At 42.1% G+C, this 27,424-nt stretch overlaps 1 protein-coding gene across 6 annotated transcripts in view; it reads right to left on the bottom strand.

Annotated features, from left to right (window-relative positions):
* Positions 1-27,424, bottom strand: part of LOC140736115 (disks large-associated protein 4-like) — an 835,615-nt gene that overhangs the window by 234,007 nt on the left and 574,184 nt on the right. For all 6 annotated transcript variants that reach the window (XM_073061900.1, XM_073061903.1, XM_073061899.1 and 3 more), the window contains one exon: positions 23,773-24,789. In XM_073061900.1, coding sequence (XP_072918001.1) covers positions 23,773-24,726 — 954 coding nt within the window. In that variant the 5' untranslated portion in view covers positions 24,727-24,789. The remainder of the gene's footprint in view (positions 1-23,772; positions 24,790-27,424) is intronic.

The following is a 27,424-nucleotide window of genomic DNA, read 5'->3' as shown; positions in this document are numbered from 1 at the left end:
CGTGCTCCTTCGTCTTACACTTCCTGAAGTCCACAATCAGCTCTTTCATCTTACTGATGTTGAGTGCCAGGTTGTTGCGATTCCACTCCACCAGCTGATATATCTCGCTCCTGCATGCCCTCTCGTCACCATCTGAGATTTTACCAACAATGGTTGTATCATCAGCAAATTTATGGATGGAATTTGAGCTATGCCTAGCCACACAGTCATGGGTATAGAGAGAGTAGAGCAGTGGGCTAAGCACACACCCATGAGGTGCACCAGTGTTGATCATCAGCGAGGAGGAGATGTTATCACCAATCTGCACAGATTGTGGTTTTATGGATAGGAAGTCGAGGATCCAATTGCAGAGGGAGGTACAGAGACCCAGGTTCTGTAACTTCTCAATCAGGATTGTGGGAATGATGGTTTTAAGTGCTGAGCTGTAGTTGATGAACAGTATCCTGACGTAGGTGTTTGTGCCGTCCAGGTTGTCTAAGGCTGTGTGAAGAGCCATTGAGATTGCATCTGCCGTTGACCTATTGTTCAGCCCATTTTTCAGATTGGGAGAAAAAATACTGAGGTAGTGTTCATGGGTTCATAGTCCTTTGGGAAATCTGATGGCAGTGAAGAAGAAGCTGTTCCCGAAATGTTGAGGAAGATGCTATTAGTTCTATAACTGTTGTCTGACTTCTACAAGAATCCCATTTTCAATGCTAGCCAGTTTCATTGAATTCAAAATGTTTCCTCTCATTTGGAAATGTATCCATGAGACCATAAGGTACAGGAGCAGAATTAGGCCAAGTGGTCCATTGAGTCCACTCCGCCACTTCATCATGGCTGATCCAATTTTCCTCTCAGCTCCAATCTCCTGCCTTCTCCCCGTATCTCTTCATGCCCTGACTAATGAAGTATCTATCAAACTCTGCCTTAAATTTGCTTAAAGACTTGGCCTCCACAGCTGCCTGTGGCAAAGAATTCCACAGATTCACCACTCTCTGGCTAAAGAAATTCCTCTTCATCTCCATCTCCATTCTAAAAGGATGCCCCTCTATTCTGAGGCTGTGTCCTCTGGTCTTAGACTCTCCCACCATAGGGAAACATTCTCTCCACATCCATTCTATCAAGGCCATTCACCATTCGATAGGTTATCACTGATAAACAAATGACAGCAATTTAAATTATATATGCTTCCTTAAACCTGTCAGATTATATGTTCATACAGTTCATTGCAGAAAATGAGTGGCCAAAGTCATAATGGCTCAACAGGTCTTCAAGCCTGATTGTTTCCTACTCACATTAAATTCAATCCTCATTTCATTTATGAAGGGAAAGATAGAACATTTACAGAATGAAAACTGGGGATGAAGCAGTTCTTAAAACGAAACTTCCGGAGTTCCTGGGAAATGGTTGTTGGGAGTCCAGCTACTCAGCAAGGAGGTTTAAAAAAAGAACAGAAGTGAGCTTACACATGCCTGTCAAATGAGAAGCATAGAGAGCAACATAATCAAAATACAGGGGAACTAGACAGAGGAGAAGGGGAGGGAGAGAGCAGCGAGGGAATCGCAGAGAGGAGATATGTGGGAGGAGTAAAATAAAGGAGATTCAGAAAGGAAGAGAATGGAAGAGGTAAAGTTGAGAAGGCAAGCAAGAAGTTGGTGGAATGAGAGTCCCAGAAATGACATTCAGTTCCAGCTGTTGTTCAGCGGACTAATCATAGGAACGGCAACACGATCACTGAGCTTTTTTGTTGTAAGATTGAACTGCTGGAGTAATTCAGCATTTGCGGGGGGACAGTCGGCATTTCAGGTTGGGGCCCTTCACCTGGACTGAAAAGCTAGAGGGCAGATAGCCAGCGTAGAGAGGAGAGAGCACGAGGTGGAACAAGAGTCCGCAGGCGATAGGTGGACCCAGCTGAGGAGGGGTAACAGACAGATCGAGGAAGGAAATGTGGAGACAGTGACATCGGCTCAGAGGTTGAAACCTCGCCTCTGTCTGTGAGGAGTTTCGAGGTTCTATCTGTGACTGTGTGCATTTCCTCAGTGTGTGCTGGTTTCCTCCAACGTTCTAACGACGTACAAAATAGTACAATCTGTTGCCACACCGGAAGCATGGCCACACTTGCAGGTTACCCCCATGATTTTCCGTCAATGTGTGTATCACTGACGGAAAATGATATTTTGTTTTGATGTTTCAATGTACATGTGACAAATAAAGATAATCTTTAACCTAATTGATAAACTGTGGGCAGATTGGAACAGTGGAGGGAGGGACGAGCTATTTACTTTTTGTTCCAGATTCCAGTATCTGCAGTTTCCTGTCTCTCCTATTTTGCAGTGAAGGTTTTCAGTTTTTTTTTGTGTGGGGGTTCAGTAGGATTTCAGAATCATAACAATATTCAGTGGTGTGGGTAGGTGAGAATGTTCTGGAGTGAGAAGAGGGAGGGAGGTGTGAAAATGGATAAGTGCCATCAACACCGATGCCTAACCACAAGGCACTTTCAAGCATGATTGGCTCAGTGGCAGTTCCCTCACTGCTGCTGAAGTACAGTTCCAGCCCAGGAGTTTAGCACACAGATCAGGCTGACAGCCCACTGAGGGTGCTGTCGACTTCTGATTGCTATCACTAGATTGGCGTGCACATTGGGCTTCTGAACCAAAGAAGCAGATTGCCCGAGTCTATTCTAAAATAACTCAGGAAGTTCACCTAGTTTCTGATTAATCATAGAAACAGAGAAAACCTACAGCGCAATACAGGCCCTTCGGCCCACAAAACTGTGCTGAACATGTCCTTACCTTAGAAATTACCTAGTTAGTCATTTAACTTGGCCAGTATCGCTGAAAGAGCTGTTACTGATCAGTTATGCAACTAGAATATAAAAGCAAAGATGTAATGTTGAGGCTTCATATGGCACTGGAGAGGCCTCACTTGGAGTATTGAGAGCAGCTTTGCACTCCTTATCAAAGAAAGGATGTACTGATATTGGAGAGGGCTCAAAGGAGGTTCAAAAAATGATTCCGGGATTGAAAAGGTTATCATATGAGGAGGGTTTGATGGTTCTGGGCCTGCACTCACTGGAATTCAGAAGGATGAAGTGGTGGGGGTGGGGAGGGGGGGGGAATCTCATTGAAATCTATCAAATGTTGAAAGGCATCAATAGAGTGGATTTGGAGAGGATGTTTCCTGTGTTGGAGGAGTCTAAGACCAGAGCACACAGCTTCATTTAGAACGGAAGATGAGGAGGAATTTCACTAGCCAGAGAATGGTGAATCTATGGAATCAGAAACATAGAAAACCTACAGCACAATACAGGCCCTTTGGCCCACAAAGTTGTGCCGAACATGTCCCTACCTTAGAATTTACTATGCGGTGCTGCAGCATGTTAGGATGCTCTCTGCTGCCCATCTGTAACAGGTCGTTAGTGTAGATGTGTGTATTGCAGATCTCTTCAGCCTCATCAGTGAGCAGGGGCTTTTTGTAATTTATAGTATATTTAATGTATTGCACTCTACTACTGTAGAATAACAATAAATTTCACATTTGTCAGTGCTGATTCCGATTCTGTTTTGGGACATTCCTGGGTAGCGAGAATCAAAGACAACCGTTATGGAATAGGCCCTTTGACCAACCAAGTCCATGTCAACTATCCACACCCATTCTACACTTACCCCATTTTACTTTACCCACATTCCACTGGGTGCCACAGTAGCGTAGCAACACTACGCTATTGCTGCTAGGGGCATCAGAGTTCAGAGTTCAATTCCGGTGCCACTTGTAAGGAAGTTGTATGTCCTACCCGTGACCACATTGGTTTCCCCTGGATACTCCAGTTTCTCCCCACTTTCCTAAGATGTTCAGTTAGTAGGTTAATTGGTCATTATAAATTGTCCTGTGATTGGACTTGAGTTAAGTAGGTGGGTTTCTGGGCTGTAATGTGGAGGCAGATGTGAGAATTGAATGAGTGAAACATTAGACACAGATTGCAAGTGGGCACATTAACTACAGTATTTATTTATAAATGAACATTAAAACACTAAACCAGGTACTTAGCTAAACAAGTGTTCATCTGGTCTACCCTAAACTACATAAAACTATAATACTGAACTTTCAGTAACCCTTTAACTTAATGGGTACTCCTTTAAATCTCCCCAAGTTATAAAACTGAAGAACTACAAATGAATACTTAGCTAAACAAATACAGGGCGGGGTGGGGGGGGGGGGGGGGGCATTCAGTCTGTAACGCTCTTTCCCAATGATCCTTCAGTGCTAGAAGTGACTACAGCCTGAAGCAGTTCCTGGAGCCAAAGGAAAGAGACCAAGTCTCTCGCACCTGCTCTTCCTATACCCCGAGGTGCCTGGAACCAGAAACCGGTGCTATGGCAGGCAGGCCAACCAATGAGAAAGAATGACCGCATCCTTCGAACAGGCCAGTCAATGACGGACACAGCGGAAGCTGCTTTTGATCAGTAAATATGCCAACCCCTGACATGACTTGGGTGGTGCAGCTCGTTCGGCTGGAAGGGTCTATTCCATGCTGTAGGGTAGTGTAGGATAAGTGTAAAATAAATCAAAATAAATGCACTCCCATTGGATCCCTCGGATTCTACCAGTTATCTGCAAACGGGGTAAGTTACAGTGGTGAATTATCTTACCAACTTGCTTACCTTTGAAACATGGGAAGACACTGGAGAACCAAAAGGAAACCCATTCTGTGAGAGAAACAATGCATAAACTCAACACAGACCACACAAGCAGTGAGGTTCAGACTTGGGCTAATGGAGTGTGAGGGAGCTTCTCTACTAGCTGTGCCTTGAAGCTGGCACTGTCGAAATACAACTTCTTTTCCCTACAATAATGCAAGAGAACACTTAAGAAGGAAATCAGGAAGGATAAAAGAAGGCATGAGGTTGCACTAGCAGACAAGGTGAAGGGGTATTGCAAAGGATTCTACAGACAGAGCAGAAGGATAGTAAGGGATAAAATTGGTCATCTGGATGATCAGAGTGGTCTCCTATGCATGGAGCCAAAAGAAATGGGAAGATCTTAAATGGATTTTTTCATAAATGTTCAAACTTCGAAGTATATTTATTATCAAAGAATATCTACTGTAAACAACATTGAGATTTGTCTTCTTGCAGGTAGCCCAAAGCAAAGAAATACCATAGAAGGCATTGAAAAAACCCACATAACAAAGACTATCAAAAACCCAATGTGGGGGAAAAAGAACAAATCGTGCAAACAATGAAAAAAGTAAACAAATAACAGACAGAACATGAACTGAAGAATTCCGAAAAGCGAGTCCACAGCCACGGAGCCAGTTCAATGCTGAGCTGAGTGAAGCTGGTCCAGGAGCCTGATGGCTACAGGCGACAGCCACTGATCCAGTTCAGTGTTGAAGCGAGTAAACCAACCAGAGTAGTAAGTTGAACACCGGTTCGTCCTTCACCCTTGGCCTTGATGCTTGATCCTTTTAATCTGGCTCAGCGCTTAAATCGGCTAAACATTTTTTCGTTTTTTGCTCTCAAGCCTGGGGCACGCCGCATCAATCTGGCCCTAAGTTAGCTCCAGCAATGATTGCCGTGACTATGTCTGCATTCTTGGGAATATAGTTCACTAATCATTCAGGATACTGCAAAAATGCCAAGTCATCCAGATGTTTCAAAAGCATAACTTCCAAAGGGAAATTACAAGTTCTGCATCTGTATTTACTCAGGAGCAAGACTCAGAGTTTGTAGATGTGAGACAAAGCAACAGCAGGGTCATGTATACAGAGGAGAAGGTGTTTGCTGTCTTGAGTTAGATTAGGATGGAATAATCCCCAGGGCCTGATCAGGTGTTCCCTTGGATCCTGTTGGAGGCTAATGAAAAAGGTCTTAGCAGGGATATTTAAAATGACCTCACCCATGGATTACGGAGAATTAGAGGATTGCGAATATTGTTTAAGATAGACTCAAGAATAAACCAGGAAATTATAGGCCGGTAAGGCTGACATCAGTAGAGGATAAGTTATTGGAAAGTGTTCTAAGCAATGGGATATATAAATATTTGCATAGACAGGGACTGACTGGGCATCATCAATGTGACTTTGTGCGTAAAAGGTCATGTGTAACCAATCTTATAGAGTTTTTTTTGAGGAGTCTACCAGGAAATTTGATGAAGGCAAGGCAGTGGATGCTGTCTACATGGACTCTAGCAAGGCCTCTTACGAAATCCCGCATGGGAAGTTGGTTAAGAAGGTTCAGTCGCTTGGCATTCAGATGAGGCTGTAAACCGGATTTTCATTGGCTTCAGGGGAGAAGCCAGAGAGTGGAAGAAGATGGCTGCCTCTCTGACTGGAGTGATGTACTACAGGGATCCAAGCCCAGTCAGTTGTTGTCATCTATATCAATGATTTGTATGATAATGTGGTTAACTGGATTCATCAAATATGCAGACGACACCAAGACAGGGAATGCAGTGGACAGCAAGGAAGACTATCAAAACTTGTAACACAATCTGGACCAGCTGGAAAAATGGGCTGAAAAATGGCAGATGGAATTTAATGCAGACAAGTGTGAAGTGTTGCATTTTGGGAGGACAAACCAGGGTAGGATTTACATGGTGACCAGTAGAGTCTTTTAAGAGACCCTTAAATAAGTACATGAGGCTTAGAAAAACAGAGGGCTATGTGGCTGGGTAATTCTAAGCAGTTTCTAGAGTTGGTTACATGGTCTCCACCTCTACTACCGTCACCGACAGCCCATTCCACACACTCACCACTCTCTGTGTAAAAAAACTTAACCCTGACATCCCCTCTGTACCTACTTCCAAGCACTTTAAAACTATGCCCTCTTGTGTTAGTCATTTCAGCTCTGGTAAAAGGCTTCTGGCTATCCACACAATCAATGCCTCTCATCATCTTATGCACCTCAATCAGGTCACCTCTCATCCTCCGTCGCTTCAAGTTCACTCAACCTATTTTCATAATGCATGCTCTTCAATCCAGGCAACATCCTTGTAAATCTCTGCACTCTTTCTATAGTATCCACATCCTTCCCTTAGTGAGGTGACCAGAACTGAACACAGTACTCCAAGTGGGGTCTGACCAAGGTCTTATATAGCTGTAATATTACCTCACAGCTCTTGAACTTAATCTCATAGTTGATAAAGGCCAATAAACCGGTCAACCTGCGCAGCAGCTTTAAGTGTTCTATGGGCATGAACCCCGGGTTCTTGCTGATCCTTTACACTGCCAAGAGTCTTAATATTATTATTATATTTCGTCTTCAAGTTTGACCTACCAAGCGTGGTAAAACAGAGGGATCTGCAGATAGACATCCATAATTCCTTGAAAGTGGCCTCACAGGTAGACAGAGTCATAAAGAAAGCTTTTGGCACATCGATCTTCATAAATCAAAGTACTGAGTACAGGAGTTGGGATGTTATGTTGAAATTTTATAAGACAATATGCTTCAAACATACAAAACCATAAGTGCAGCTTGTCATTTTACGTATTCCAATTTAAACTTCTTCTCTGCAAATCACGGTGCTGAAGGTGAAGATTTTCACCAGGACATTGCAGTGATGGAGAAATAGTGTCAGGGCAACTGGAATCGATCAATGCTAGCTGATTATTGTTGGACACTTAAGGCAGAAGCCTCAGACACTTAGTACAAATGAAAATCATCTTCAAAACATTATTAGTTTAGTTGAACTACTGTAAAGCATTGGCACTGTTATGCAATTAAATGGATTATATTCAATATAAGTTAATTTCTTATTTCTCCAAATTTCTACATTATGCAAGTAGTCTGAAATTATATTTCTGTTCAGCTTCAAGCAGTTTTCATAAACAAAAAAATTCTGAGGAAGCAACACTTGAAAAAAATTGTTGTCCAGTGTAATTATTAAATCATGTCACCCAAGCACGAATACACAGTCCTTTACTATCAGTGGTCTTTTTATAAAATAACTTGTACTTCTAAGCTTGATATAGTAAAAAAAAGATCCAGGTTCATTGCCTCCTTCACAGAATTAGACTACTTCAAAGAAATCTGCAGCTAGTCAAAGGCTTTAAATGATATCACTGACCTAATGTAGAAAACACAACAGCTAATTTGTGTTCTGCGCTCTTCTACGAACCAAAATACAAGTTTCGAAGGTAATGAAAATAACACCTGAAAATGTACATTGGTCAGCATTTGTGGAAAGAGAAACGAAGTTATTGTTTATTCTGAAGGAAATATTAACCTTATTTCTTTCTTCACCAGTGCTCTGTAACCTTCAGAATCTTCAGATTTTTCTTCCGACATCCAGCGTTTTAAAGTATTTTCATCAGTTTTGATGATAGGATAAATACTGGCCAGGATGCGGGGACAATCTCTGCTTCACAGTGAAAAAGTATTAAGTACAGGTAGTCCCTGAGTTACGAACATCCAACTTATGGACAACTCGTACTTACAAACCGAGGAAAGGAGAACGCTGTCTGCCATTTTAAGTCAGATCGTGACGCCGTCTGCCATTTTAAGTTGTTGCCGTTGACACTGTGTTGAGTGTTTAACTTTGTATTTGGCTTAAATTTTTCTTAGTATGATTCACCCTGACCCCACCCGCCTCCCCCCCTCGTTCCGGTCGGCTGGTGGCGCACTGAGATCAGCGCCGGGTTGGAGTACGGAGATTCCTGAGTTCAATCCAGTGAGAGACCGTTCCTGTGCCGGGTTGATGTCGATCCAGTGACTCCCGCACCATCCACGCTGGGTTGATGTCGAGCTCGCAACTTGACCTCATAAAAAAAACACTGCCACCTCCAGTTTAAATTCCCACGCGGAATATTGCGGAGGATCAAATACCCAAACCCAGCACAGCCCTCACATGTCCCATTTAGCCTGTCTCAATGCGGTGGCCCTTAGGACCCAGCAGACCTCGGGAGCCGGCCGAGGTCGGGACCCGCCACCCGCAGTGTTTCTGTCCCATTGACGGGAAGCTACCACAATTGAAAATAAAGTGGAAATAATAAAGCGTTTGGAAAAAGGTGAAACGCCATCGGTCAATGGAAAAGCGTTAGGCTATAGTCAGTCAACGATCGGAACAATTTTAAAGGATAACGGATAAAGTGAGAATAATGGAGAATGTGAAAGGCGCTGCCCCGATGAAAGCTACAATAATTACTAAGCAACGCAGTGGTTTAATTATTGGAATACATACGTTTCTTAAGTGTTTTATATGCATAGAAAGGTAAAATATATACTGCATACTAAGACAAACGTTTGACTAACTGATGCTAAATAATACCGGGTGTACTTGTTCCGATTTCCATACAAATCCGACTTAAAGACGGGCCCAGGAATGGAACTCGTACGTAACCCGGGGACTGCCTGTAATCAGAAAGCATTGAACAGGGAAATGGATTGGAAAGGTTTAGAAGGTTATCGGACAAATACCGGCAAATGGCAATAACCTGGATGTGGCATCTTGGTTGGCATGGGCCAGGTGGGCTGAAGGGCTTTTTTCCAAGTTGAATTACTCTGTGACTAAATCGAATGATGTGACCTTGTTTTTAAGTATAATCTGTAGTAAGACACAATTGAGAGTGGAGCATGTCTTTGCATTGAGATGGTACATTAACCTTTCTATCAGTGCTCAGATGGCTGGAGTACAGCTTCAATCCAAAGCTTTCCAGCTCAGAAGTACCCACACTACTGTTGATAAGCAAATACGTAGACTATTGAAATATCTGGGAATATTTATATTCAATGGGGATTTATCAACAAGCTACTAAAATAGCATCAAATAATTAATTTGTTCATTCATTATGTGCCGTGTTGTTTGATGTGGGCAATCATGGACTTTCCTTTAACATGATTGTTCTTGGTAAATTTTTTTAAAGAAGTGGTTTGCCATTGCCTTCTTCTGGGCAGTGTCCTTACAAGACGGGTGACCCCAGCCATTATCAATTCTCTTCAGCAGATGAGTGGTCATATAACTAGCATTTGTAATATGCACCAGCTGCTCATATGACCATCCACCACCTACTCCCATTGCTTCACCTGACCCTGATCGTGGGATGAGGGATGAGCAAGTGCTACACTTTGCCAAAGGGTGACCTGCAGGTTAGCAGAGGGAAGGATCACCTTACACCTCCTTTGATAGAGACATATCTCCACCCTGCCACCCACATAATAATTACTTCTGCAAAAAACTCAAATTATAGTGTTACAAAATAAAAACTATACTGCTGACACATAAAGGAGGTTTCTCTCCAGAAGGAGCTTCTTGAAATAAGTATCCTGAGTCTAAACAGGAAATTTATTCGATTTTAATGATTAAGAGGTTGTCCTGATGGGACTCGAATGGGGGAAGTGCACAGACATAGCAGCTCGTCATCGTGCAAGGCCGCTGAGAAGATTTAAAAAACAATGAGTTTATTTCAGTGGGAGATTCAATTGGGAGAAGTGTGCAGATGCAGTGGCTCGGTATCATGCAAGGCCACTGAGAAGATGTAAAAATGAAGAGTTTCTTTCAGTGGGAGGTTCAATTGGGAGAAGCTTGCAGACCCAGTAGCTCGTCATCATGCAAGACTGCTGAGAAGGTTCCGGGATAAAAGGGAGGCACTGCTAGCGGAGCAATCGTCAAAGTAGCATGAGTCAGTGTAGTAGGGCTTTGGCTCACCGGGGCTTTGGCAGGGACAAGCCTAGGCAAGTTACTCTCATATCTCTTTTTCCCTCTAGCTTAAGAATAGTGGGTATGACTGCAAGGCCAGTTTTCCGCTCAGGATGTCAGATGTGGGATATCCGGGATACTTCTAGCCTCCCTGATAGCCACATCTGTGCTGGGTGCATCGATCTACAGCTCCTTAGAGACAGAAATAGGGCACTGGAGCTGCAGCTTGGTGACCTTCGGCTTGTTAGGGAAAGTGAGGAGGTGATCGATAGGGGTTACAGACAGGTAGTTCCACCGGGAGCCACAGGAGACAGATAAGTGAATGAATATCAGGAGAGGAAAGGGAGACAATTAGGTACTGGAGAGCATCCCTGTGGCCCTTCCTCTAAACAGTAAGTACACCATTTTGAGTATTGTTGGGGGGAGGGACCTACCGGGGTGGGGGGGCTACCTAGGGGAAGCCTCTGGTACTGAGTCCGGCTCTGTGGCTCAGAAGGGTAGGGAATGGAAGGGGATGGCAGCAGTAATAGGGGACTCTATAGTCAGGGGGACAAATAGACAATTCTGTGGGCACGAAAAAGAAACACGGATGGTAATTTGCCTCCCAGGTGCCAGGATTCGTGCTGTTTCTGAACGTGTCCACAATAACCTGAAATGGGAGGGTGAGCAGCCAGAGGCTGTGGTACATATTGGTACCAATGACATAGGTATGTTACGTACCCGTGGGTATCTTGTGACTGTCACATGACCATGATGTAATTGAGGCTATGCTGGGCATGATGTGATGGTCTTGTGATGGAGGAGTGACGTAATTTTCCTGCCAGTGAGAGGTCATGTGATAGTTTTTTCCAACAGGGTATAAAAGGGGAACCTCTCCCTGTGACACAGGGCAGTTTGTGGTTGAATTCGCCAGTGACTCCGTTCTGCTGCGTATTCGATGTTATGACGCAGTTTTGTTTTAAAGTGGAGTTTTGCTTTCTGCCTTAAGTCTCAAAGGTTATTGCCGGCAGTTTTGCTACAATACTGCCAGTTCAGTCCAGTCGGAAAGTGAAGATTTATCGAAGTTCGGGAAGCTGGAGGGTTGAGGAAAGTTGATGTCAGCGGTAAACAGGTGCGACCTTATTTAATCTTCGTACAAGGAATTAGTAATTTGTGTCCAAGATAGCTCCTGCATTTCTGAAAGCAGAAAGAGCCAAACGCAGAGCTTCGCCAAGGAAAGGTCAGTGCCTTTAAGCCATTTTATTTCCTTCAATCGTAAAACCCTCGGCAAAGCATACTCCGGCTGGGAACAGTAGTAATGACACGAAAGAATTTATTACTTCAAGGAAAGTCTCTCCTAACTGACTGTAAATCATTTTGGACTTTTTGCAATACTACTTTAAAGAACTGAGTTCGCATTTCTCGCTTTAAGAACTGTTCGAGCTGCCGTGTAGCAGTCGACTTCCGGTTAAGTTAGTCGTTTGTTTACTTTTGGGTTTTTTTTAAATAAATGTTTTATTTGTTATAAACACCGTCTCAATTATATATCCATTGTTGCTGAATCATCACAGGTAGAAAAAGGGAGGAGGTCCTGAAAGCAGAATACAGGGAGTTAGGAAGGCAGCTGAGAAGCAGGACCTTACGGGTAGTAATTTTGGGATTACTGCCTGTGCCACACAACAGTGAGGATAGGAGCAGAATGAGGTGGCGGATAAATGCGACGTTGAAGGTTTGGAGCAGGGGGCAGAGATTCCGATTTCTGGATGATTAGGACCTCTTCTGGGGCAGGTGTGCCCTGTACAAAAAGGATGTGTTGCACTTGAATCTGAGGGGGACCAATATCCTGGGAGGGAGGTTTGCTAATTGGGAAAGGTTTAAACTAGATTTGCAGTGGGGTGGGAACCAAAGTGAACAAGCAGAGGATGAGGTAGTTGGTGCACAAGTAGAGATGGCTTATAGGGAGTTTGTGAGGAAGGGTAGGCAGATGATAGAGCAAAGATGCACTCAGCCGGATGGTTTGAGATGTGTCTTTTTTAATGCAAGGAGTATCATAAACAAGGCAGATGAACTTTAGAGCGTGGATCAGTATGTGGAACTATGATGTTGTGGCCATTACAGGGACTTGGATGTCTCAGGGGCAGGAATTGCTGCTGAGTACTCCAGGCTTTAGATGTTTCAAAAATGACAGGGGAGGGAGGCAAAAGAGGTGGGGGTGCGGCATTGCTAATCCTGGATAATGTCATGGCTGCAGAAAAGGAGGAAGTCATGGAAGGATTATCTACTGAGTCAGAAAAAGGAAGGGGACAATAAATCTACTGGGTGTTTTTATAGATCCCTCCAATAGTAACAGGGACATCGAGGAGCAGATAGGGAGGTAGATTCTGGAACAGTACAATAACAATAGGATTGTTGTGATGGGAGATTTTAACTTTTCTATGTTGACTGGCATCTCCTTTGAGCAGGGGGTTTAGATGGGGTGGAGTTTGTTAGGTGTGTTCAGGAAGGTTTCCGACGCAATATGTAGATAAGCCAACTAGAGGAGAGGCTGTACTTGATCTGGTATTGGAAAATCAACCTGGTCAAATGTCAGATCTCTCGGTGGAAGAGCACTTTGGAGATAGTGATCACAACTCTGTCCTCTTTACCATAGTGCTGGAGAGGGATAGGAGCAGGCAATTTAGGAAAACTCTTCATTGGGGTAGGGGGAAATATGATATCATTAGGCAGGAACTTGGGAGCATAAATTGGGAGCAAATTTTCTCAGGGAAATGCATGGCAGAAATGTGGCAAATGTTCAGGAAATATTTGCATGGCGTTCTGCATGGGTATGTTTCATTGAGGCAGAGAAAGGATAATAGAGTAAAAGAACCATGGTGTACAAAGGATGTGGCAAATTGAGTTAAGCAGAAAAGAAAAACTTACAAAAAGAAACTAGGATGGTAATTTGCCTTCCAGGTGCCAGGATTCATGATGTTTCTGAACTCGTCCACATTAACCTGAAATGGGAGTGTGAGCAGGCAGAGATTGTGGTACATATTGGTACCAATGACATAGGTAGAAAAAGGGAGGAGATCCTGAAAGCAGAATACAGGGAGTTAGGAAGGAAGCTGAGAAACAGGACCTCAAGGGTAGTAATCTTGGGATTGCTGCCTGTTCCACACAACAGTGAGGATAGGAATAGAATGAGGTGGCAGATAAATGCGAGGATAAATTCAAGATACTAGGTATTGATAGAGTTCCAGAAAATTACAAAGTTGCCAGGAAGGAGCTTAAGAATAAAATTAGGAGAGCTAGAAGGGGCCAAGAGAAGGCCTTGGCAAGTAGGATTAAGGAAAACTTCAAGGCATTCTACAAGTATGTGAAGAGCTAGAGGATTAGCCGTGTGAGAATAGCAGCAATCAGGTAAGATAGTGGAAACATGTGCATGGAGTCAGAGGAGGTAGCGGAGGTACTTAATGAATACTTTGCTTCAGTATTCATCAGGGAAAAGGACCTTGGCAATTGTGGGATGACTTACAGCAGACTGAAATACTTGAGGATATAGACATTAAGAAAGAGGATGTGCTGGATAAGATATACCCCAGGCTACTGTAGGAAACAACGGATGAAATTGCTGAGCCTCTGGTGATGATCTTTGCATCATCAATAGGGAATGGGAGAAGTACCAGGGTTGCAAATGTTGTTCACTTGTTCAAGAAAGGGAGTAGAGATAGCCCAGGAAATTATAGACCAGTGAGTCTGACTTCAGTGGTGGGCAAGTTGTTGGAGTAAATCCAAAGAGGTAGGATTTATGAGCATTTGGAGAGACATAATCTGTTTAGGGATAGTCAGCATCACTTTGTCAAGGGCAGGTTGTCTCTTACAAGCCTGATTGAATTCTTTGAGGATGTAACAAAACATTGATGAAGGTAGAGCAGTGGATGTAGTGTATATGGATTTCAGTAAGGTATTTGATACGGTTACCCATGTGAGGCTCATTCAGAAAGTAAGGAGGCATGGGATCCAAGGAGACCTTGCTTTGTGGATCCAGAATTGGCTTGCCCACAGAAAGCAAAGGGTGGTTGTAGATGGTTCATATTCTGCATGGAGGTTGGTGACCAGTGGTGTTCCGCAGGAATCTGTTCTGGGATCCCCTCCTCTTTGTGATTTTTATAAATGACCTGGATGATGAAGTAGAAGGATGGGTTAGTAAGTTTGCTGATGACACAAACATTGGGGGTGTTGTAGATAGTCTGGACGGTTGTCAGAGGTTACAGCAGGACATCGATAGGATGCAGAGCTGGGCTGAGAAGTGGCAGATGGCGTTCAACCCAGATAAGTGTGGCGTGGTTCATTTTGGTAGCTACAGGAAGGATGAGGATACTATGGAAAGAATGCAGAAGAGATTTATAAGGACTTTGCCTGGATTGAAGAGTATGCCTTATGAGAATAGGTTGAGTGAACTTGGCTTTTTCTCCTTGGAGCAACGAAGTATGGGAGGTGACCTGATAAAGGCGTATAAGATGATGAGAGGCTTTGATCGTGTGGATAATCAGAAGCTTTTTCCCAGGACTGAAATGGCTAACACGAGGGGTCAAAATTTTAAGGTGCTTGGAAGTAGGTACAGAGGGGATGTCAGGGGTAAGTTTTTCACACAGAGGGTGGTGGGTGCGTGGAATGCACTGCCAGTGACAGTGGTGGAGGTGGATACAATAGAATCTTTTAAGAGACCCTTAAATAAGTACATGAAGCTTAGAAAAGTAGAGGGCTATGTGGCTGGGTAATTCTAAGCAGTTTCTAGAGTAGGTTACATGGTCAGCTGAAGGGCCTGTAATGAGCTCTAGGTTTCAATGTTCTATGTTACATGATGCCACCGTGGAGCAGAAAGGAATCAGAGAACATCAAACCAACCAAAAAACTCCTCCAGAGTAATATGGCTTTGCGTCAAAATAAATAAGCTGCTTATGTGAAAGGACATTCTGTGAACTGTGACCTCAGTTGAGTTTGTTCATTCATCTGACAATAGCTGAACAGCAGGGGTGAAATGACAAGTGTTAGTAAAGTGCTACACCATGCAAGATTTTGCTGTGCTCTGCTTATCTTTCACAAGCATTGTTAGAACAAAACAGCATCAAGCAAAGACTATCGTGTAACAAATTGTGTCTCTGCTCATTTCTCTATGGAGTGCAAAACAGAAGCACAATCAAGAGAGCTTGATAATTCTCTGAGGTTTGCTGGAACAGTGGTTATGTAATTGAACTCCAGGTAACTTTTCTGGCAACCTGAGTTCAAAATGTGCCACATCAACTGGGAATTTGTAGTCAGAGGAATTCAAATGTATTATTCTTCCTCCCCTAGCATTATTCAATTGCAAATTAATTCTTTTCTGAAGTGAACTTGTATAATGACCATTGTAACTTGGGAAGCTTAACTGTCTCCAGCTGTAATTTCAACGATGATGTAATTCCATTCCATGTCAATCTTTTGTCACATGATATCATTTCCATCTTTTGCTTCATTTGGAGCACTGCAGGGAATCTTCGACCATATTGTCCAAAGGAAGTCAACACGAGGACAACAAGGTAATCTCAGCAGTCCACCAGCGAGGGTGCTATGGTTGAAGCATTAAACATATCCTTTGGTGTCCAGTTGGTTCCTGATTTGAGACACTTCCATTGTCTGGTCTCACTCTGCCTCTAAACACTCTCCCACAGGTGGACTTCCCAATTCTGTTCTTCACCAATAAGTCGCCCAGCCTTCTGTATGCCCTTCATGCCCTTCCATCATGCCAGTGATCTGCCAATCCCTCCTCCTTCATTAGGTCATAAGACCACAAGATACAGGAGCAAAATTAGGCCATTTGGCCCATCAAGTCTGCTCCACCATTTCATCGTGGCTACACGCTGACTACAGTTCTTTGTGGGAATGGGACCCTCTCTCAGGGTTTCACAACTAGCCATTGTTCGGCATGCCAAGGGCTCGGCTTAAGAGTTTGTCTCGGCTTTGGAGGCACAGGATCTTGGGGCTCTGGAGATGGGCAGATCAATGGTTGGTATCTCAGATGGCTGTGTTGCGGGAGCTGGAACATCTTTGGCTGTGTGCCCAGAGACCTGAGATCTTTGGGCACAGAGCTCGAAAAAAAGTGGCGCAACAGACTTTTAACATCGTAAACCGGTGAGATGTTTGCTATGCCTCCCCTCACACTGTGAGTCTTTGAAGAACTGCAAGTCTCTATCTTTGCTGTTGCTTTGCTCATGCTTGAGTGCTCGGTGACAAGTGCTGATGCTTTTTTTATGACGGTGGAGGGAGGGGGAATTGTGCTTGCTGCCACTTATGCACGGGAGGAAGGGGAGCTGGGGAGGACTTTGGGGTTCTAACATATAACTGTCACTCACTCTTTGGGGCACTCCTCTGTTTTCATGGATGGTTGCAAAGGAAAAGCATTTCAGGATGTATATTGTATACATTTCTCTGACATTAAATGTACCTCTGAAACCTTTGATCCATTTTTCGTCTAAGCCCCAATCTCATGCCTTCTCCCCGTATCCCTTCATACCCTGACCAATCAAGTCTCTGTCTTAAATATACATAAAAGCTTGGCCTCCACAACTACTTGTGGCAAATAATTCCACACATTCACCACTCTCTGGCTAAAGAAATTCGTCCTCATCTCTTTTTCCCATGGGAACGTTCTCTCCATATTAACTCTACCAAGGCCTTTCACCATTCGATAGGTTTCAATGAGGTCACTCCTCATTCTTCTGAATTCTAGTGAATACAGGCCCAGGGCCATCAAACACTCTTCATATGACAAGCTGTGCAATCCTACAATCATTTTTGTGAACCTCCTTTGAACCCTCTCCAGTTTCAGAACATCCTTTCTCAAATAAGGGGTCCAAAACTGTTCACAATACTCCAAGTGAGGCCTCACCAGTGCTTTATAAAGTCTCAACATTTCATTCATGATCTCAAACAATTGGCCACAACTGGAGCTCTCTTGTCTGTACCCTGAAACTCTACCATTCACCCAAGTAGGAAGCTATGCAGTTTCTGAATGACCCTAGTGCCAAAGTCTCCAACTCGTACAATTTGCTGGAACTAATAAAGGATTCTCAAGGGCAATGAAATCTGACAATTTGGATATATATATATATGGAGACAGAGGGAGGAGGCGAGGGAGAGAAGGAGAGAGGGAGGGGGAGAGGGGGGAGAGAGAGAGAAATAGGCAACAAAGACAAGGTGGGAGAGAATATTACAATATTTTAAATATTAAATATCTTTGAGACACCTACTGCATGCTGAAGCGAAGCATTAGAATTTTGTTTTTTTGTTCTCTAGGCCAGAGGTTAAGAAGAATTGGAAGAATATCTTGTCATTTAATGTTCTTCAGCAATTATGAACCAGAGACTTATCATCCAGCAACAAGCTTTGATTTTAAAATCAGTGCAAACGCAGCAATTTCTTGAAAGTCATGGGATTCGTTTCTTTAATGACTTTATTGATCTCTGTTGATGCTATTAGCAATTTATATAATTGCACTTAAAAGTCCCTATGCTCTTACACTCCAATTACATTCTTATTTTTGCCATTTTTAATTACCAAAATCTAATATATAATAATTATTAATTTAGTTATTGATTTGCCAGTTATATCTGCATTTTATTAAGTTTTTTGAGGCTTAATTGTTTTGCAGTCCCCTTCAATATTAATTATTATCTGCATTAAAAACTTGAGCTTTTAATTCTAAACTTTAGATTATTAATTAAAAACATGTGAGTTTTGTTGAACCTCACTTTTGACTCTCTGGTCACTCTAAATTTTACACCTTCTCAAGGCTTTCTAACTTCCAGCCAGATAGCTGTCTATTCTTCCACTTGGTTCCTATTTGTTTGCCAGTGTTTTATATTCTGTCTTGGAAATCTAAATGTACTACATAATCAAATTGACTGAGCCTACTCTCCCTGTTATCATATTAGAGAATTTAATACCACGAAAACCATATTGACTATTTGTTTTGCCTCTAGCAATGATTCTCCATTTTTTAGCATTCTGTGAATATTCCTACTATTAATGTTAAGCCATTCATTAGGGAAAAATCTGTCTCACTTTGCACTTGCTTTTCACATCTTCTCCAATGTATTTTAGTATCAGAATCAGAATCAGGTTTAATATCACTGGCATATGTCACTAAATTTGTTGTTTTGCAGCAGCAGTACATTGCAATAGCTAATAATAAAAAACTATAAATAAAGAGTGCAAAATGAGAGAGAAAAATATCCTGAGATAGTGTTTATGGGTTTATTGTCCATTCAGAAATCTTACGGTGGAGGGAAGTGTGTGTCTTGAGGCTCCTGTACTCCCTCCTTGATGAAAGAGGGCATGTTCTGGGTGATAGGTTTCCTTAATGGATGCGGTCTTTTTGAGGCATTGCCTTTTGAAGATGTCCTGTATGCTGGGGAGGCCAGTGCCCATGATGGAGTTGGGTGAGTTTACAACTTCCTGCAACTTTTTCCAATCCTATGCAGTGGCCCCACGATACCAGATATTGATGCAACCAGTTAAAATGCATGCCAAGGTACAACTGTAGAAATTTGCAGTGTCTTTGGTGACATAACAAACCTCCTCAAAGTCCTAGTGAAATTATAGCTGCTGTCGTGCCTTCTTTGTAATAGGTTGGGTCCAGGATAGACCTTCAGAGATGTTGACACCCAGAAACTTGAAACTGCACATCTTTTCTTTTATGGTGGTTCTTAATAAACATAAGAACAAAGTGTCAGGAAGTGTGTAGAAATGCACTTTTGGTAGAAGAAATGAAAGGGTAGACTATTTTCTAAATTGAGAGCAAATAGGAAATACTGAGGTGCAAAGGGACTTGTGAGTCCTTGTGCAGGATTCCCTAAAGGTTAATTTACAGGCTGAGTCTGTGCTGAGGCAGGCAAATGCAATGTTAGCTTTCATTTCAAGAGGACCCAAATATAAAAGCAAGGATGTGATGCTGAGACTTTATAAAGCACTGGTGAGGCCTCTCTTGGTGTATTGTGACCAGTTTTGGGCCCCTATCTTAGAAAGGACATTCTGAAACTGGACAGGGTTCAAAGGAGGTTTACAAAAATGATTCCAGGATTGAATGGCTTGTCATATGAAGAGTGCTTGATGGCTCCGGGCCTGTATTCACTAGAATTCAGAAGAGTGAGGGGTGACCACTTTGAAACCAAAGTGGAGAGTGGTTGCGGAGAGAATGTTTCCTTTGATGGGAGGGTTTAAGACTAGAGGACACAGCCTCAGAATAGAGGGGCATCATTTTAGAACGAACATGTAAAAATATCTCTATAGCCAGAGAGTGGTGAATCTGTGGAATTCTTTGCCACAGGCAGCTGTGGAGGCCAAGTCTTTATCTAATTTAAGGCAGTGCTTGATAAATTCTTGATTGCTTAGGGCATGAAGGTATACAGTGGAAAGGCAGGAGATTGGGGCTGAGAAAAAATAGGATCAGACATGATGAAATTGTGGAGCAGTCTCGATGGGCTAAATAGCCTAATTGTGCTCCTATATCTTATGATCATATGGTCTAAATAAAGACAAACAGCATGAGTGAAAGCATTAGCAACTATTTATTCACAGGACACTCTAGTAATGGCTGTAGCTTGTCCTGAGCGTGTGTTACCAACTCCCCAATGTCACTTCCAGTTCTGGGGTGAACAGCCCCCATTTCACACTGGGAACAGAATTTTTTTATTATGACATATAATAACACATCTTCCCCCTTTAAAGAGAACAAACACAATTCTATGCCTTCATGAACCTGCAAGAAACATTAGTGCTTTCCAATACAATATTTACATCAACTTCAATTGTAATGAGCAAATACAGTCCTGTATTCACTTAGCAACTTTCAATCAGTCTTTGAGGTGGTTTGATGACCCTCTTTAGTCTGCTATTTGTTTCCACAGATGTATTGCTTTCACTTACTGCATCAATATTAGCACCTTTTCTGGAACTCTGATCAACATGTTCATTTCTTTCTCATCTTATGTCAAGATCTTATCTGTTCATTTTTGTTCTTGATTTTGCCTTGTGAACATAATTTGCTCCATGTGCCTCATAACAGAACACTGGACTGCGGGAGGACATAGGTTATTCATTATGGAGATTTTTGACGTATCTCATCTTAATCTCTTGGTGAACTTCTTGACAGAACTTGTTGTGTCGCCAGGCTGGTAAACCTTACTGTTGTGTCTTTTTTCTTCGCCCGTCAGAACTATTGTCTCTTTCTCAGTAGTGCAGGGTATTCATTTACACTCAGTGTTTAGAGCTCATGCTGACTTCTGACCCCATGTTATGTTTGTTCTTAATAAAGACAAATAGAGTGGGTAAAAACGCTAGCACATATTGAATTACAGGGCACTTTACAGGGCTCTAGATCGACCTGAGCATGTGCTGCCACCTCCCCAATGTCACTTTTGTTTCCGGGGTGACTAGCCAACAATGCCCTCTGGGAACTGAAGTTCTTTATTATGTACACACATAGTAACACAATTGCCCCTTTTGATCCCTTGATGAGGACTGGTGTGTGCTCCCTCAACTTATCCCTTCCTGAAGTCCACAATCAATTCCTTGGTCATTTCATTATATGGAGACCAAACTGTGCATATTGTTCTGTGCGATTCAGTCAAAATTACATGCATGATTAACTTCAGTTTTTCAATTTTAGATTTTTAGCATTAATCCTAGCACAGTGCTTTCAATTTTCTGTGGTCTTTTAACTTGTTATGCCACAAAACGTTTGACGGCTTTCTGTACCTACAACACACTTTGTAAAGCACAACAGCAGAATAAGTAAAGCAAATAGGAAAGGGTGTAAATATCTTAATCCTTATTCTATACATTTTCTGAAATGTTATTTCTGAAGTTAAACGAGAAACATTATAAATATTAGTTTTGCAACATAATTAGTAATCAGCAAATTGAAGCACTAAACCGTGGAAGGGATTAATGGCCACTTATGTTTGCGGTTATGGCCTCGGGACAAAATATTAGCTTAGAATGCCAACAGGATTTCAAGATTATACTTCACAGCACAAAACAATCCGGTCAGAGTGCAGTCACATATAATTACTATTTCTACATCAAAGGTTCCTTTTGGACTGCATCAATTAATGCTGACATTCCTGTGCCTAATTTGCTCACATAACATCCATCGGAAATCAATTGCATTCAGTCACAACACACAGAAGACCAAATCGATGCTGCACCTGTATATTCCCTTTGCTAGTTCACTGGATGCCTTCCAGATGTCGGAACGTTTGGCAGGAGAGCTGGGACAAGGTCACTTGTCCACTCTGTCAGCTACAGAAGATCTGACCTTAATAGGGTAAACTGCTATTCACAAACTGTTAAGAGTGTGTTGTCAGATCAAACTTCAAGTACCTAAATTTATAGCGGGGGACATTAACCTACATAAAACATATGAAGTTGATTAACCTATATAAAATAGGTACAGGAACACTTTGTTAATCTGGTATGCTTGGGTCTTTGGTGATTTCAGTCTTACAGAAATACTGCACTGTAACAAATTTTTTATTTTGTTTCTATATATTACGCAGTCGAATAATTCATCTATTATGTTCTGTTCCAGTCACCTCATTATGGGAAGCTTTACCAGAATGCTGCCTGGATGAGAGAACATGTCTTACAAGGAGAGGCTGAGCAAGTGAAGGAGGATGAAAGGTGACTTGGTGGAGGTATATCAGATGATAAGAGGCATTGATAGAGTGGACTCCCAGGATGGAAATTTGTAATGCAAGAGGACATAACTTTAAGGTGATTGGAGAAAAGTATGGGTGGAGGGAGGGCTAGAGGTAGTTTTTTTTTAATACAATGAGTGGTAAATATGTGGAATATACTGCCGGGGTGCCGGTAAAGGTAGATACATCAAGGAGATTTAAGAGGCTTTTAGATAGGAACGTGGATGAAAGAAAAATGGAGGGCTATGTGCTAAATTGACCTTCGACTAGGTTAGTGGTCAGCACAATATCATAGGCCAAAGGGCCTGTGCTTTTCTGTTCTATGTTGTAACCATGTAAGATTAAAGGAGGATCGGAACCAAAGCCAATACGTTTCAATACAAAGTGCTGGAGGAACTCAGCAGATCAGGCTGCACCTATAGAAATGAATTAAACAGTCAACATTTCCAGCTGAAAATGTCGGACTGAAAAGGAAGGGGGAATTCGCCAGAATAAGTTTCAAAGGGGTGTGTGAAACAAAGCCAGGGACATAGTGTCCTGATACAGTCTGCAAAAGGGAACCCATGAAACAATATGTTTAGCAGGGCATTGGAACTGGTGAGCTATTTGCTAAAGCACGAGAAGTTCTGAATAGTTAATCAGTAGATTCTTGGAACATAACTGGCGTTTGGGAGCTGAGTTAATTTCACATGGGTGCACAGAACATTAACAGTAACAAATTGACCAGAAACTGTGGAAGAGAAAATTGATAGTACACAAATTTCTAGTACCCAGATTTCCAGTACTGCTGAAATTAGAAAAAAAAATTATGGACCAAGCCTGAATGTTAAAATGTGCTTGAGTACCCAAAGAAAAAGGGAAATCATCAGAATGATGGAAGGGGATGGGAGAGGGCCATTGGAACAAATAGGTTTCATCTTCTAAAGAAAACTCATAAAGTTAGACAATAAAAATTCAGAAATAGTAATGACGGAGGCAGAATCAGACCACACAGAGGAGTATATGGAAAAAAAATAAATTTACAGAAAAAAAATTGCATTGCAATATTCTTACACGAATGTTATCATTGGAAGTTTCTATTAAATATTTCAACTGCTTCTGAATGACCTGTAACCTGGATTAAATTAAGTTGATTTTCAGTTATATTTGAGCAATGAAATACATTCTGCTATACTGCAACATCAGCACTGCGAAGACACCCTGGTGTGAACTGTTTTTATCACAGTTTTGCTGATGATGCTTTGGGTTTGTCAGATGAGTGATACCCTTAAAGAACTGAATATTCTTCAGTACAGTTTACATTAATATTCAAGACACTTCCTGAGTCCCAAAGGAAACATAATTGAAATGTATCATGATTTGGATTCTAAGCTGCAACTTAAAAATTGTGAAATGAAGAATAGATAGCATTTTTAATGGAGATTTGAAACAACTGTTAAAACACATCACCTACCTTCAAGTACTGAGAAGCAAGGTCATGATGATATGACCTGGATTTTAACAGTGCCTTATCCATTGTAGCAGATGATTTTTGGCAAACTTCTCGGGTCTGACTTAAGGTGAGTGTGGACCAGGAACCTCTCTTTATGTACTTGGAGTCAGCGTTTATTGGTATATTCACACATGGTGTACATTTCAAGTCATTATTGCTTTTAGAAGCTTTAAGGGTATGTTCACTGATTGTGTTATATGCATTCATTAAGTATTTGGCAGGCCCATGGTCAGGGCGTCTCCCAAGTGTCATTAAACTCATTGGGTTCCGATAATTGCAAATGTCACTATCCAAGTTATCATCTGAACTCCACCAGCCTGATATGTTTGTTCTTGTTCTGCGTTTTGTTTCTGATTTTCGGTCCTTGCTCTTGCTTCTCTTGCTCTGCTTGGGATCATCAGAGCCAAATTTGTTGCCGTTCATACTTCCTTTGCCAGAGCCCTCAAGGGACTGAGATTTTGCAAAGAGTTTCTGCACGGAGTGTACAAGGTGGCGTATCCGACCTGGACTTTCACTCCGGTGCTTGTTGTCACTCCTCTGGAACTGCAGTGTGTGGAACCCATCCCTGTGAATAGGCAACTGCTTTTCAAACTGGTCCAACAGGTTGGCTGGAAGGCGATTTATTTTGCTTGTGGAAGTATTCGGAGTGAAACTACAGTCATCTTGTAGATCAAAGTGCGAGTTATAATGGATCCTAGGAAAGGTGCTGCTGGCAATCTGATTGTTCAAAGGCAGGAGGCAATCGCCCTGCATTGCATTAGAGGCAGGAAAACGGTGATGCTCCATTTGATAGGAGTCTGCCGGGCTGAGCAGATAGGGGTTTCGTTCCTGGATGGGGGTCGGATACATTTGGTCACTTGTTGGTTCGCAGTTGTCTGAAAGGTGACGGCTTCGATTACCTCCTAAACCTTTCATAGCCGTCTGGGTTCAAATATCATATCTCTTGTCTCAGAGGTGGAAGTAGTTATCCAGATAAACCTGAAAATAGAAAGCAAAAATGAAATAAATCTATTAGTGCACTATTTTATGCCACACACATTGACATGCAAAGCATTACTCTCTTCATATTTTGTGTTTTCTGGTGGATGTAATTAAGATCCACCTGATAAAATGTCTTTCAAACTTGGCTTGTTAAGGAAAGGTCCAGCTTGACTAAATTCAATTCTTTGAGAATATAAACAAGGAACACCGACGAGGAGAACATTTTACTGCAATCTACATGATTTTGGCAAATCACTTATGGTATTTGATCAAGAACGTAAAATTTCCTCCATAGTATCCAAGAGGAAGAGGCAAGTTGGATCAAAAATGGGCTCTGTGAGAGAAAACAAATAATCCTTTGCGACTGGGAGCCTTCATAGAGTACAATAATAGGTCACTTTCCTTTCATGCTATAGGTAAGCAACTCCGGTGGCTAAGATAGGGACCACAATTTTTAAAGATGCATTAGCCATGAATATATTGAGTTTTGCATATATCACCAATTGAAGCTCTAAGAAAAACGTTTGCTACTATTGGATTAGGATCCAGGTTGTTGTTTTCCTTGTTTTTTTTAATGTATAGTTTTAGCTTTCTTTACACTTGCATAATCATCTGCTTGTCCATAAACTTCTAGTAACATAGTATATTTGGCTCTATGGTCTGGCTGGTGGTGTAGTGGCATCAGCACTGGACATCAAGGCAGTTGGTCCTGAGTTCAAACCCAGCAAAGTCCCAACCTGGCAGCAGCAGTAATCTGCGTGGAAGAAAGGCCTGGCAACCTACTTCATGAGTCAAGAAGTGTTGGACTCGACTGAATGACTGAACAACAATATTTGGCTCTATACTTCAGTAGTTTCTTTATCTATAAAACAGCAGTGGAACCCCGACAGTACTGTTTCACAGGCCATTAACAGATGATTCCTTTATCTAACAGTCAGACTAGGTTGCAGTACCAAGGGAAAACAAGAGGATACATTCATTGATTACATTTTAATTGCATTACTTATTGCAACAAGGTGGGTGGTGGGGTGGAGATACGTCTCTACCAAAGGAAGTATAATGTACTCCTTTCCTTTGCTAATCCGGAGGTCACACTTGGGCAAGGGGTAACACCTGCTTAGGGTCACATAAAGCCATGGGTGCAGGTGGTGGATGGTCATATGAGCAGCTGGTGCATATAGATAGATAGATAGATAGATAGATAGATAGATACTTTATTCATCCCCATGGGGAAATTCAACATTTTTTCCAATGTCCCATACACTTGTTGTAGCAAAAACTCATTACATACAATACTTAACTCAGTAATAATATGATATGCATCTAAATCACTAACTCAAAAAGCATTAATAATAGCTTTAAAAAAAAAGTTCTTAAGTCCTGGCAGTTGAATTGTAAAGCCTAATGGCATTGGGGAGTATTGACCTCTTCATCCTGTCTGAGGAGCATTGCATCGACAGTAACCTGTCGCTGAAACTGCTTCTCTGTCTCTGGATGGTGCTATGTAGAGGATGTTCAGGGTTTTCCATAATTGACCGTAGCCTACTCAGCGCCCTTCGCTCAGCTACCGATGTTAAACTCTCCAGTACTTTGCCCACGACAGAGCCCGCCTTCCTTATCAGCTTATTAAGACGTGAGGCGTCCTTCTTCTTAATGCTTCCTCCCCAACACGCCACCACAAAGAAGAGGGCGCTCTCAACAACTGACCTATAGAACATCTTCAGCATCTCACTGCAGACATTGAATGACGCCAACCTTCTAAGGAAGTACAGTCGACTCTAGAACACTACAGCACAGAAAACAGGCCATTCGGCACTTCTAGCCTGTGCCAAAACTTTATTCCGCTAGTCCCATTGACCTGCACCCAGTCCATAACCCTCCAGACCTCTCCCATCTATCCAATTTATTCTTAAAACTTAAGAGCGAGTCCGCCTTTACCATGTCAGATGGCAGCTCATTCCACACTCCCACCACTCTCTAAGTGAAGAAGTCCCCCCTAATGTTCCCCCAAACCTTTCCCCTTTCACCCTAAAGCCATGTCCTCTCATATTTATCTCTCCTAATCTAAGTGGAAAGAGCCTACTCGCATTTACTCTGTCTATACCCCTCATAATTTTTTTCAGATTATGAGGACACTCAGTCCTCGTTTATTGTCATTTAGAAATACATGCATGCATTAAGAAATGATACATTTGTTCCTCCAGAGTGATATCACAAAATTTAAAAAAAGGACAAACCAAGACTCACACTGACAAAACCACATCATTATAGCATATAGTTACGGCAGTGCAAAACAATACCGAAATTTGATAAACGCAGACCATGGACGCAGTTTAAAAGTCTCAAGTCTCGATCAACTCCAATCGTCCCGATGTCAGGCAGCAAACGGGAGAACTCTCCCTGCCATAAACTTCCAGGCATTGACAATGCCACGGAAGCACCCGACGACAGCAGACTCTGAGTCCGTCTGAAAATTTTGTAAACCTCTATCAAATCCCCCCTCATTCTTCTATGCTTCAAGGAATAAAGTCTTAACCTGTTCAATCTTTCCCTGTAACTCAACTCATTTTTCATTTTTAAAATCTTTTTAACTAATTATTATTAAAGATCAACAAAAATACATTAAGGTAAT

Source organism: Hemitrygon akajei, chromosome 11 (assembly GCF_048418815.1).
Source record: "Hemitrygon akajei chromosome 11, sHemAka1.3, whole genome shotgun sequence".
NCBI lineage: Eukaryota > Metazoa > Chordata > Chondrichthyes > Myliobatiformes > Dasyatidae > Hemitrygon > Hemitrygon akajei.
Note: the sequence above shows the minus strand (reverse complement) of the source record. Positions and strands in the feature narration are given on the sequence as shown.